This window comes from Ambystoma mexicanum, chromosome 9, assembly GCF_040938575.1.
Source record: "Ambystoma mexicanum isolate Mex_15411 chromosome 9, UKY_AmexF1_1, whole genome shotgun sequence".
Lineage (NCBI taxonomy): Eukaryota > Metazoa > Chordata > Amphibia > Caudata > Ambystomatidae > Ambystoma > Ambystoma mexicanum.
The window spans coordinates 1,341,889,376-1,341,901,454 of NC_090931.1; the positions used below are offsets into that span (position 1 = coordinate 1,341,889,376).

Below are 12,079 nucleotides of genomic sequence, written 5' to 3' on the forward strand. Positions count from 1 at the left end.
AGGCATGGGAAAGGCGTCTGTAGGCTTCCTGGGTCGTGGATCTGGAAGGTTGGCGGTATGAATATGATATGATATATTTTATTTATATTCCACACGTACACAAGTGTTTCAGAGCACGACCAAGCAAAGGGAGGGGAACAAGGGAGAACAAAAAATAAAAACAATGATCTTACTAGGCCCAGGGACATTAAGAACGCGCAAGTGCATGGAGAAGGAAAAAGGGGGAAAGTGCATGGAAGGGGGAGAAGTAGAAAGTGCAGAACAGAGGAGAGAAAATAATATGTTAAATACATGAATAAATACAGGCAATGAAAAAGTGGTAGTGCAGCCAGCAAGTGGCAAGTGCAAGATTAGTCAGATAAGGTATATCTGATAAGTGCAGAGGAAGAGTGGGGGACTGTATGGGTACAGATACAGAACCCAGTGCAATGGGAGGCCCGGAGGCAGTGCAGGAGGGAGGCAGGGTGAGCAGGTACCTGGGTTTGAAGGACAGAGGGTGTCCAGGTGCACAGTGCCAAGAGAGAAAAACAGGTCAGCAGGGGAGAAGAGGGGCAAAGGCGGAAGCGAAGAGGAAGGTCTTGAGGTGCTTCCGGAACCGGAGATGCTTCTCCTCAAGTTTCAAGGTTGCCGGTAGGCTGTTCCAAAGGGAGGCCCCAGCCGAAGACAGATCTGTCCCCAGCTCGTTTCTTTGAAAAACAACTGACCCTGAGGGAGTTAGAGGAGCGAAGGGCTCGAGAGGGGAGGTATTTGCGGAGGGATAGTTGAAGGTATTTTGGACCCAGGCCCAAGAAAGCATTGTGGACAATGCAGGGGGTTTTAAGTGTAATCCTTGCATCCACTGGGAGCCAATGAAGGGATTGCAGAGCTGGAGAAATACAATCCCAGGGCTTGAGGCCAAGGACAAGTCTCGCAGTCCTGTTCTGTATTAGTTGTAAAGGGCGGAGAGTGGAGGCAGGTAGATTTAGAAAGAGGCTGTTACAGTAGTCCAACCTGGAGAGAACCAGAGCTTGAGAGACAGTGAGCTTCTGGGGGGAAGGAGAGGAAAGGCAGAATACCTCTGAGGAGGTAGAGTAAGAAGTTTGACTTTTTAGAGAAGTCAGAAATGTGTGTGGAGAAGGAAAGTGTGGAGTCAAAGATGACCCCGAGGTTCTTGGCCTCGCAGGTGGGGGAAGGAGGAGGGCCAAGGGAGACCGGTCAGAGTGTCAGGGGAAAGGATGATGAAGGTGTACCGATGAGGATCTCAGTCTTGTTGGCATTCAGACAAAGATCGTTGGCAGTACACCAATTTTGAATGGCAATTAGGCAATCAGAAATGAGGGAGGGAGAGGAGGTGACCGAGGGCAGCCTAAAACTGAGTTGAGTGTCATCAGCATAGCACTGGAAATTTGAGCAGAAAATGGAAATGCAATAGGCGAGAGCTGCCAGGTATTGGTTGAAAAGCCAGGGCGAGAGGTTAGACCCCTGGGGAACACCACAGGTACAGAGGGAGATCGATGAAAGGAAGGACCCAAGTTGTACCTGGGAGGGTCGATCAGAGAGGAAAGAGGTCAGCCAGGCCAGAGCTTGATCAGTGATAACCAGGTTTTCACAGAGACGGTTGAGCAGGGTGGTGTTGTTGACCGTGTCGAAGGCAGAGGAGAGATCAAGTAGGATAAGGACAGAGGGAATGTTAGAGTCAAGGTTGGATAGCAGATCTTCACGGATGTTCAGGAGAGCAGTTTCCGTGCTTCTGGCAGCTCTGAAGCCAGATTGGTGGTCATGGAGAGAGCCAACAGAATTGGAATGAAGATTTAGCTGAGAGATGGCCAGCTTTTCCAGGGGTTTACCCAAAAAGGGAGTAATGGAAATTGGGCGATAGTTAGCCGGACAAGAAGGATCGGCTGTGGGTTTCTCCGAGCCTCCAATCACCAAGATTGTCTTCCTACTGTCTTCGCGCATCTGGTACAAGTAACCCTCTTTCCTGGGTTCCTCAGGCACAAGCTGAAAAAGCTCAGAGGCTCTTGAGATCATGGAGTGGAATGGAAAGGCCGCTCTAAGCAAATGCGGAGACTCGCTGCGACGATATCCTCATCCATGTTCGTGGCCGTATCCGTCCCCGTGTCTGGGTCTACTGGGGAGATGGTGACCAACGCGGGTGTGGGGGTTGAAATGGGGGTGTCGGATGACTCTTCCTTTTCTTAGTTGGAGGCTGAATGGTGGTCTGGGCGACCACTGGGGCCCGGTAGCATCCTCTTCTGAATCTCTAACAACAAAGTTTGACGGGTCGACAGAATGTCCAGCGACACATCCCTCGGTTGAACTGGCAGGATCGAAAAATGAGGCCCGTCTCAGTCATCGCCCTCTTCTTCCACATCCTCCTGGAGGGTGTCGAAGGACTCCTGGTCCTCGTCGTCCGTAGACGAGACCTCCATGGCTTGAGCCACGGCCTGGGAGGGCTGTTTCGGGGCTTCCACGCCCCCCCTTTTTTCCTCCCCTTGGGTTGGAACTGGGGTCTGAGCCGGTTTGCCCACCTTCAGCGTGCCCGCAGTCTTTGCCAAAGTCACTGCGGCACTCTTGTGCATAGAGGCCAAGGATACTTTCTGTGCTGCTGGAGCTACCTTCACAGGGTCAGCTCCCTTAGCTGTCGAGAGAGCAGCTGCCACCAACTCCATCATCGAGTAAGTTTTAGCCTGCGCCAACTGTGCCTGCTTAGGCAGTTTGGCCACCTTCTCCTCTACCTGCGGTTTCTCAGACTTCTCCCGCAGTTTATCCAGGGTGGATGATTTCGTTTTTGATGAGGAGCTCGAATGTCGGCTGGCAACGGAAGCGGAGGGTGGCGTGGATCGCGCCCTATCCATCTTGGGGCCTGCTTCCGCGGCGACCCCGGTGGACTCGGTTCTTGGCCTCGTCTTGGGCCCCCATGGGTGAGGCGCCCTCAACCGACTTTAAAGACCGCTCCTCTGACTGGCCGGTCCTGGGTGAGGCATGACCCTGCTCGGAACAGTCTACTGTGCCTATCCTTCGTCGTCTTCTTGGAGAACCCCAGGCATATCACACGCTCCACCTCCTTATGGTCCGTCTGCAGACAGTAGAGGCATTGTAGGTGCTTGTCTTCCACATACACGTTTCGTAGCCCGCATTTGGTGCAGGGCTTGAAGAGGGACCTACCCTCATTCTCCTCAGTCATGGTCGGAGGGCACGAAGTAGGCCCGATGGCCTTCTGGAAAATTAGACGATCTTCGCCCTTGAGGGGTGCTGAAATTCACTGTCAACAGATCCCCACTGTCGGCAGATGGAGAAAAGAGCAAACAGGCTCTTTTGCAACAAAAATAGAACCTTTTTCAGTTGAAAAAACACAAAAAAACAGAAGTAGCTCGTAGAGCAAAACTCGAGGGCTCCCAACACTGAAGCTTGCAGTTAAAATATGAAGATGGCTGCCAGAGGAGGAGTTTAGGGAGAGGACTGTCATTGGATGGGGGCAGTATGACCCAGGGGACAGTGATTGGTTTAAAGGAGAAATACAGTTTATAAGTGAAAGTGGAACTGTTTTTCTTTTACCGAGGATTCCCAGCCTGACGACAGGGAATATTCATGAGCATGTGAATCCATGGCAGACCCCATGCTGGAGAAATTTTAATACCCCACTACACTTCATATGCTGGCCTCCAAGACATGTACAGCGCTCTGTTGCTTCCTAGCCAGGTTTTTGCTACATATAAACCAAATACAAACCACATTGTATCTACTTTAACGAGCGTCAGTAATTGTTCATAAAAATTATCTGGATTGTGAGGAGGTGGGATGTAGCAAAGTTTCCAACTAGCCTTGTAACCAACAATGTCACTAGGTTCTGTAACGCCTTGATAAAAACCAATATGTGTTCACAAAAATGAGAACTACCATAGCAATATCTCACTCTAGAAGCTTAAATATTTAATTTATGTACTTAGAACATGGCAAATGAAGTATGTTGGTGCAAGAGGCAAAAGCTTACTACACTAGAAGATTATTCAAGATCGAGTCCATTAATGTAGGGTATCGAAGTCTCATTTGGTCTGTAATTTATTTTCATTGCACTACTTACTTTGCATGGTCATGAAAATTTAACATTTTCCAAGGAAGTACAATTCATATTTTACTCACCATTAGGACGAACTAACAGTACAAGTTCACCAGAGTGCCTTTCACAGCTTGCTTTAATAAACATGACCACTTGATCATGGGTATGCTCCGAAATATCCCTGCCATTGATCAGTACAACCTGATCACCTTCATTTAATCTCGGAACGCAGAGATCTGCCTGTAAAGAGAAGCAAAGAGGAAAATGTGCACGTTTACATAACACAATTTTTAAAATAACTGGCAGCCCTCATCGGAGGCTAAAAGATAAATGACAATCTGCACGTATAATAAAACAATGATGTTGGAGAGCATTGTTATAACACTATATATCTCCTACAGCTGCATTTATGAGAGCAAGTACCTACAACAGTTTAAGAAAAATACACCAATACTGAGGAAGGATGGTCAAAGTTGCAATTTGGTTAAGCACAATTGTTACCACTGGCATTTCCAATCCATGTCAAAGTGATGCACTATTTCTTAAGATGCATTAGTGCAGTCTACCATTTATTTTTCATATCCTCAACCCACCAGCATCATGCTGAAGTAAACTACTTGCAACAGTCCATGCTTACATACCATCGATAAAGGGAAGCGTGCTGGAGGGATTGCAATCTAGCAGTTGGACTCGGGCTCTGAGGTGTCTGGTTGGAATGCCATTGCCCTGGTTTACATGCACGAATAAACCAAAGCTGTCAACACTACTCTGCAGTATGTTTACACGAGTGGGCGATAAAATGCCTCAGAGTCTATTCCCAATTAGAACATTCGCCATGAAGAACCCATTGTCTTGCCCTTAACCAGCCCAGTAATGGTGGCTATGCCCTTGGTCACTGTGTTCTCTCGATATCCCCCCCACACATAAGATCTGCCCCAGTGCAGCACCCTCTCTGGGACTCCTGAGCAGCAGGTATGCTGCTGTTGGCCTGGACTCAAATGGGCGGGCAAGGCATATGCACCATAACCACCAGCAAGGCAGTTGTCAACTAGAACACAGGAATTTCCAATGGCCCAACCTGCACACCTCTGCCCCCATACAGATACCATCCATAGCATGTACAGCTAGAGAAGGACCTGGTCCGACTGGCCTGGACTATTTCTGTTGGCTTCCAGAACAACCAAGAACACCTGCTCTGCACCTTGACAGCATCCAGAAGTTCTGCTGAGTGAGGGGCACTTAAAATGCAGCATGCATTAAGACTTAAAGGGGTAGTTGGCTCAGAAATGTTATTGTCCCAATCGATCAGGCATGTGTTATCGATCGTATATCGATCCATCTTAAAAAAAAAATCCTATGCACCTTACCTTAGTTTTCCTCACTTTTATACCGGTGAAACTGCCTGCCCGGGCACGGCCATCTTGTGCAAATCTTATTCTTTGATCCCTCGCCCCAAGTTCAAGTGCCCTCCCAGCACTAAATCATATCACTCGTCCCTCAAGCTGACATAATACGCTTATGCCCCTGTAATGCATGTCTCATGTGAACGTCCTCTGTGCGCCATCTATTGACGTGTCTCCATGGAAATGCCAAGACGCCTCTTTACTCACAAATGTAAACAAAGCCTTTCTGATCACACAGCGTTGGAGTTTCTTTTGTGTCCGTGCATTTCTTTTCGAGTTTCCCTGATTTGTTTGAGCTCCGTTCAGCTATCTGCCAAGTACTCCACACATTTACAACAGGTACTTATGCTGCCATAAAATAATTAACTTGTCATTTTTTATTTAGTCACCTTATATTATGTACAAATGTCTTTACCAAACCATATTTTAATTATACCTTAACGTGGGATGTTCTTTACATGCGTCCTTGAGAATTTTATGATTTCCAGATTAATCTTGTCTTTGGACAATTGGTTTCTCTAACATGGCAGTTTTTTTGCTTGCTTTTCACTAACATTGAATTTTCATGTGAAACCGCAGTACGTTAATGAATACAAACCAAAACATTTCTATTTATCTCACTGTTGATTCTGTACTTTTTCAATATTCAGGAACTATGGCCAATATTCAGCCCTACATGTACGAGCTGGAATTTTCAGAAGAGTTAATCCGTGGTCGAGAGCATGGGGAATCAGATGCTAGTTTTGCTGATCAATCACTGGAGCCTGAACCCAGTTGCATGGAGGACGTTTACACCTGGGTGTACCTGCTATCGTTGTGAAGTTATGCCAAGTGTGTTGGAGAACTGTTGTTGCCGAGAAAACTCTGGGTGCTAGGCCTACATTGCCGAAGAAGACCCCACCACCACTATGTGTTACCGAGCTTCATGAATTCAGGGCAGAGTGCCTTACAAGATCTGTGTTGCGAAAGCTGACGGTCCTTCTGCACGAACTTCGATCTACATTTCGCCTGCGTAATCCAAGTAACAAGTAAATTATCTTATGTCAGTTTGTGCCTAGAAACACTTGAGTACAGGCACAATATAAATGCCATATCATATCAATATATGGTGTATGTTTGATAACCGAGACGGCTAACATTTCATGTTGTCCCCCTATATCATTGTATTTTCTATGGGTCAGTGACTAAAGCATTTTACTTGACATTGAATACAGTTTTTTCTAATCTCAATCCCTAATATTCAACTTTAGCATCTACGCCCAAATAATTACCTTTATTTCACTTGGAAGTAAAGAAAATGTGCCTCCATCCCCTCCAACTGTTTTTTATCGAATGGGTGTTCACAATTTCAATTGATCCCCACTTGATATCCTAAGCGCTGTTAGTGCTTTCAGCGAAAATTAACCTTTTAATAGCTCACAATGCCTTACATTTAAAAAGGTATTTACAACAAAATACATGCAATTATTGGGTTCATTCAAGTAAAGTGTTTCTGTATCTTTCACAGTTGTTACAGACTTGTGGCCTACCGTGCATTCAGATGGTGGATTCTTAGAAGACTGGGATTCCGTGTTCGACGAGTGATAACTGCCTGTTTGGTTCGTGCCATTCGTGAAAAATTCCCAAGTGACTCAGGATAATACAGCGGATATATGCATACGCTACCTAGACGACCGCAGCAATACAATTTGTAGTTTGTCATTGAAACACACTTTACAAAAACGTATTAAAACAAATTTAAAAATGAGCCGATATGAAAAGTGGGTGGAAATTATTTGTAAGTACACAACACGTAAAAACATACGAGGATCGTGAATGGTGTTCTTCAACATGTTTACTGGCCTATTGTGCTATCCTCATCCACATCCATCCCCACACCGTTTTCAATGGCAGTTTGCACCTTTGGCCATGCATTCACAAGGGTGCTGGCTGGGCGGGAAGTCTGAAGGTGCCGAATACCATGTACACCTCAATGGGCTCTTTGGCACTGGGCTCTTTGGCACAGGGACCATTGACCAAATGGCTTCCCCAGAGCCAATGTCTCCAGACTCCCCTTTGAAGACCCCGTCCCTGCAATCAAAATATCATTGTCTTCTTTCAATGTGTTTTATTTTATTTATTTTATTTCTTATAAGGCTCAACATGCCCGTAGGCCTCGGAGTGCTCCAAGAGAAGAGGAATGAAGGAAGGAAAGAAGAGGAAAAGGACAGATTTCTATTCCGGTAGATTGAATAGTAATGTCTTTACATTTTTCTTAACCATAATAACCGATTGAGATGTTTTAATATTCAGGGGCAAGACATTCCATTCACGTGGAGCATTGAATTCGAAGCTGCAATCGACAACGTTTTTTAGACGAGTATGCGGCTGACTGAGCTGAAGAGTGTCGTAGGAGCGTAACACTCTGATGTATGATTTTCTCACTAATCTTTTAGTGAGATAGTGTGGCACATTTGAATTCTGGCATTTATATGTGAGAGAATTTGATGTCTAATTCTCTGCTTCACCGGAAGCCAGTGTAATTTCCTTCTGAAGGCAGTGAGATGGTCCTGTCTTGCTAAGCCAAATAAAGCCCTAACAGATCCATTCTGAGCAGTTTAAAGCAGATTTAGGTTGCCTTCAGACGTGCCAGTTAGTAAACTATTAAGTAGTCTAATCGTGAATTTATTAATGAAGATGCCAAGAGATATCTGTTTTTAAATGGAGATATGGCCTAATCTGGTGGAGCAATTTTGTTACATGTCCACATGATGAGCGAATCTGAAAAACCTGTTTTTCCATTGAGCGATTGGCATCCAACATCACTCCCAAGGTTTTTCCACTGATTTGCTCCCCGGGATTATGTTACCAGCCACCTCAAAACAATCATATTGATGGGTGAATTTCTTTAATCGAGGACCGGAGGCCAAGATAAGCAGTTCAGTTTTTGAGTCGTTAAGTGCTAATGAATTGTGTGCCATCCAGGCATGGAGTTCAAGATAAAACCAGTCGAATAGGATCGGGATGTCTTCCGCATAATTCAAGGAGATCAATAAATGGTCTAATGCAAATATTAAAAAGCAAGGAAGACCGGCAGGAGCCTTGAGGAACACCACATGTGATAGATGTGGGTTTGGCTTGAGCCCTCTCGACTGCCACTTTGGAGATTCTAGTACCCAGGAAGGACGAAATCCATTTAGCTGCACTTTCTGAGCAGTTGGAAACAAACAGTTAGCAGTCGACTGTGATCGATATCAAACGCTAACGAAAGATCCAACAGGAATAGCAGCGGAGGATGCTTTCTTCTACGATGTTTGACTTAAGGTCCAGAAGAGCGGTCTCCGTACTGTGCTGGGAACGAAAGCCAGCCTGATTTGGATTGAGAAGTTTATGTTCCTCAATGAACACTTCTAGAAGTTTAAGTAGGCCACTTTATCCAAGATTTTCAAAAAGATATGGAATGTTGGTAATAGGTCTATAGTTCTTGGGGGCTGTGGGGTCAAGGGTGACCTTTTTGAAAAGGGGAGTCACCTATACCTCTTTGACACCCGTCAAAGAGGAGTTGATCATTTTAGTGATCCATAGTATCAAACCATCCATGGATCCTTTTAATATATCAAAAGGGCAAGAGTCCCCTAGGCAAGATGTGGATTTCATGTCAGTGACAATCTCATTGACCTCTTGTTCGGTACAGATATGAAATTCAAATTTCAGAAAGTTAGCCGACAAGGTATTATTTTGACAATCCGGTGCGGTGCACGCTTTATAAATAAACAAAATACAAATACAATCCGCATTGATATAGTCTTTTTTGGTGTCAAGATTGGCCAGTTGGTTAGAAATAGCTAGACGATGTCTGGAAATTTTGTTCATGAATTCGTCCTGAATTTGTTGACCCCAAACAGAGTCCTTGGAAATAGGAGGAAAATAGGATGTATGATTTTCAAAAACTCTCAGAATTTTAAATCATTCTTTTGAGTTGGATTTAGCATTATCAATGCAAGCATTGTATGTTTTTATTGATTTTACATATCAACTCACAACAAACATAATACCCCCCCACCCTCATTTTTATACTTTTAAACCGATTTTTTAAATATTTTTCCAAAGTAAAATCGGGCATGTGTCCTTCCTCCATTCTATATTTTATTTATTTTTCTTACTTCCACAATATCACAGAACCAGATTGTATTGGAAGTCTCAGCTTTCATCGTGTTTGTTTTTTCTGGGGCCAGAGTATTGATGGTATCATTAATGGCACATAAGTGACTGAATAAGTTAGACTTGTCTTCAAATTAATCAATAACACCCAATTTGGTGGCCACCAGAGAGGAAAAAGCCATTGGTGACCTTCCGCGCCTATTGCGCTCCCCTCATCCACATCCATCCACCCTGCGATATCAATGACAGTTTGCACCTATGGCCGTGTGCTCGCAAGGGGGCCTCACTGGTGGGATGTGAGTCCAAATTTGTCATAGATGCCTTGTTGGTGTGAACGAACACGTCACACATTCACATACAATCACACACACACCCACTTCTGAAAGCCTTTATAAAAAGCCTTTATAAAAACTGTTGACGTTACCAAGAAAACATCTCTGAAATCGACTACGGATATCACCACTTATCCACATTTTTCATTGCTTGCTGAATCGGCTCATTCTCTCTTCCAACTAACGGTTAGTCAACTTTTACTATTGTTTTCCTTAGTGTCAAATGTTATCTTCTATGCCACTTTCTATTGCTTTATACTTAATGGACACCATATTATCAATTTAATATATGCAAAAAGTCTACACCATTATTAACTGTCCTATGTACTTTTTTCTATGCAACTAGGACAAGGGCCACTACATCTATACCTTCACTTCTAACTTTAAGTGTTATGCGAATGACAGTGCACTCTCTTTCAAGCTATCCCCTGAGCCTCCTCTCCTCCCTCTCTCATTCCTGAGTGTCTATCCGCTATTCAGGATTGTTGTGCCTCAAACGATCTCTTCCTTAGAGCCAATAAGACAGATCCTTTACATTGGTACCCCGGCTCCCGTTTTCCCCCTCTCATTCTGGCCGCCATCCTTAGGCCTTTTACCTTCTCCTCCTGTGAGGCAAAAAACCTAGGTGTCATCTTCGACTCCACACTCTCCCCTCCTATCCACGCATGATGGATTGTGCCAAGGACGACCACTTTCAGCTGCACCTCTGCAGAGGTATTCTACCATGTCCCACTTTACCACAGAAGCTCACTGTCTCGAGAGCCCTGGTTCTCTCCAGGCTGGATTACTGCACCAGCCTCTTTCTCAATCTGCCTACCTCTACTCTTTGCCTTCTGCAACTAATGCCAGAGCAGGACTGCAAGATGTATCCTTTGCCTCAAGCCCAGGCACCGTATCTCTCTAACCCTGAAATGTGTCCACTGGCTCCCGGTGACTGTAAGAATCAAGTTTAAGACCCTTTGCATCATTCACAAGTATTCCTGGGGATGGGGCTCACACTTCATTCAACTCTCTAACGAAATATCATGCTTCTAAAGCCCCTTGCACTGCTACCTCCAACTCTATGCAGGTCAGACGCTTCTCTAGACATAGAGCGGGAGTTCGAGCTCTCTCATCTGCAGGTGCCTCCCTCTGGCATGGACTCTGTGCACTTACCTGAGAAGCACTGCTCTGGCTGCACTTACTCTGTGCCATGCTGCCCTGATCCCACTTCCACCCCTACCCTCTCCCTCGTACTTCCCCCTCTCCCTTCACCATTCACTTTGCGTTGTCGCATGTACACAATCCGAATGACACAAGCCCTTGTCTGATCATTTGTCTCATTTTCCCTCATCTTCTCTCCATTGTCTTGTGGCTCCTACAAACACTTGTGTCCATGCATGTTATAATTGACATATATTATCCTCATATCACATAACATTACTCAGTATTGATTCCAAATCTAATATTTCGTAGGGCATGTTCTCAGTTTATGTTTGCCGTAGTACTCCGTGTCACATTACTTTGACATAGATATTTTGTTGTTTCTATTAACAGATCATAAGGATAGTCCAAAAATGCCTTCATGTATCGTGTTTGGCTGCCCCAATGTTAGCCATGCCAAAAGTGAAAGTACAGTCCTGCTTGTCTTTCGGAGGGATATCAATTTAGTAAAAATATGGCTGTCAAACTGCAGCTTTCCAATGTCCAAGAATGAAAGCAGAGCCAACAATGTCTTGGCTGACGTGAGGAAATCGATTGCACGCCTACAGCGCGCACTTCTCTGAAGAAATTTGCGAACAGTCCAAGTTCACTAAAAAGGGTCGGCCCAGACTCCATCGCAAATGACTACCCAATGCTGGTCCTACCGAATTTGAGCACACGCTGAACCCGGTGAGTATTTTAATAGGGCCCGATCATTGTAATGCATTACACTATTTTGATACCGGTGGAAGCTGGAACTTCAACAACGTTCTATTCTTGTGCAGAAACCGTTCTGGAAGATGAGGTATGACAAGTGATAATTTGTTATTTTCTTATTATAATTTTTTTAAATTTGCAATACCATCCTCAAATTGAAAAGCATTAGCTCAACAACCTCGATGTATTTGTCACAGAAACAAAGGCCACAATGACATTTGAAACGATCATAACAGTAGATTACATTATCTATACTGAGGTCATGT

General features: G+C 44.7%; 1 protein-coding gene across 2 annotated transcripts in view; it reads right to left on the reverse strand.

Moving 5' to 3' along the window:
* PTPN4 (protein tyrosine phosphatase non-receptor type 4) overlaps window positions 1-12,079 on the reverse strand; it is a 2,055,941-nt gene that overhangs the window by 571,656 nt on the left and 1,472,206 nt on the right. For both annotated transcript variants that reach the window (XM_069616750.1, XM_069616749.1), the window contains one exon: window positions 4,123-4,279. In XM_069616750.1, coding sequence (XP_069472851.1) covers window positions 4,123-4,279 — 157 coding nt within the window. The remainder of the gene's footprint in view (window positions 1-4,122; window positions 4,280-12,079) is intronic.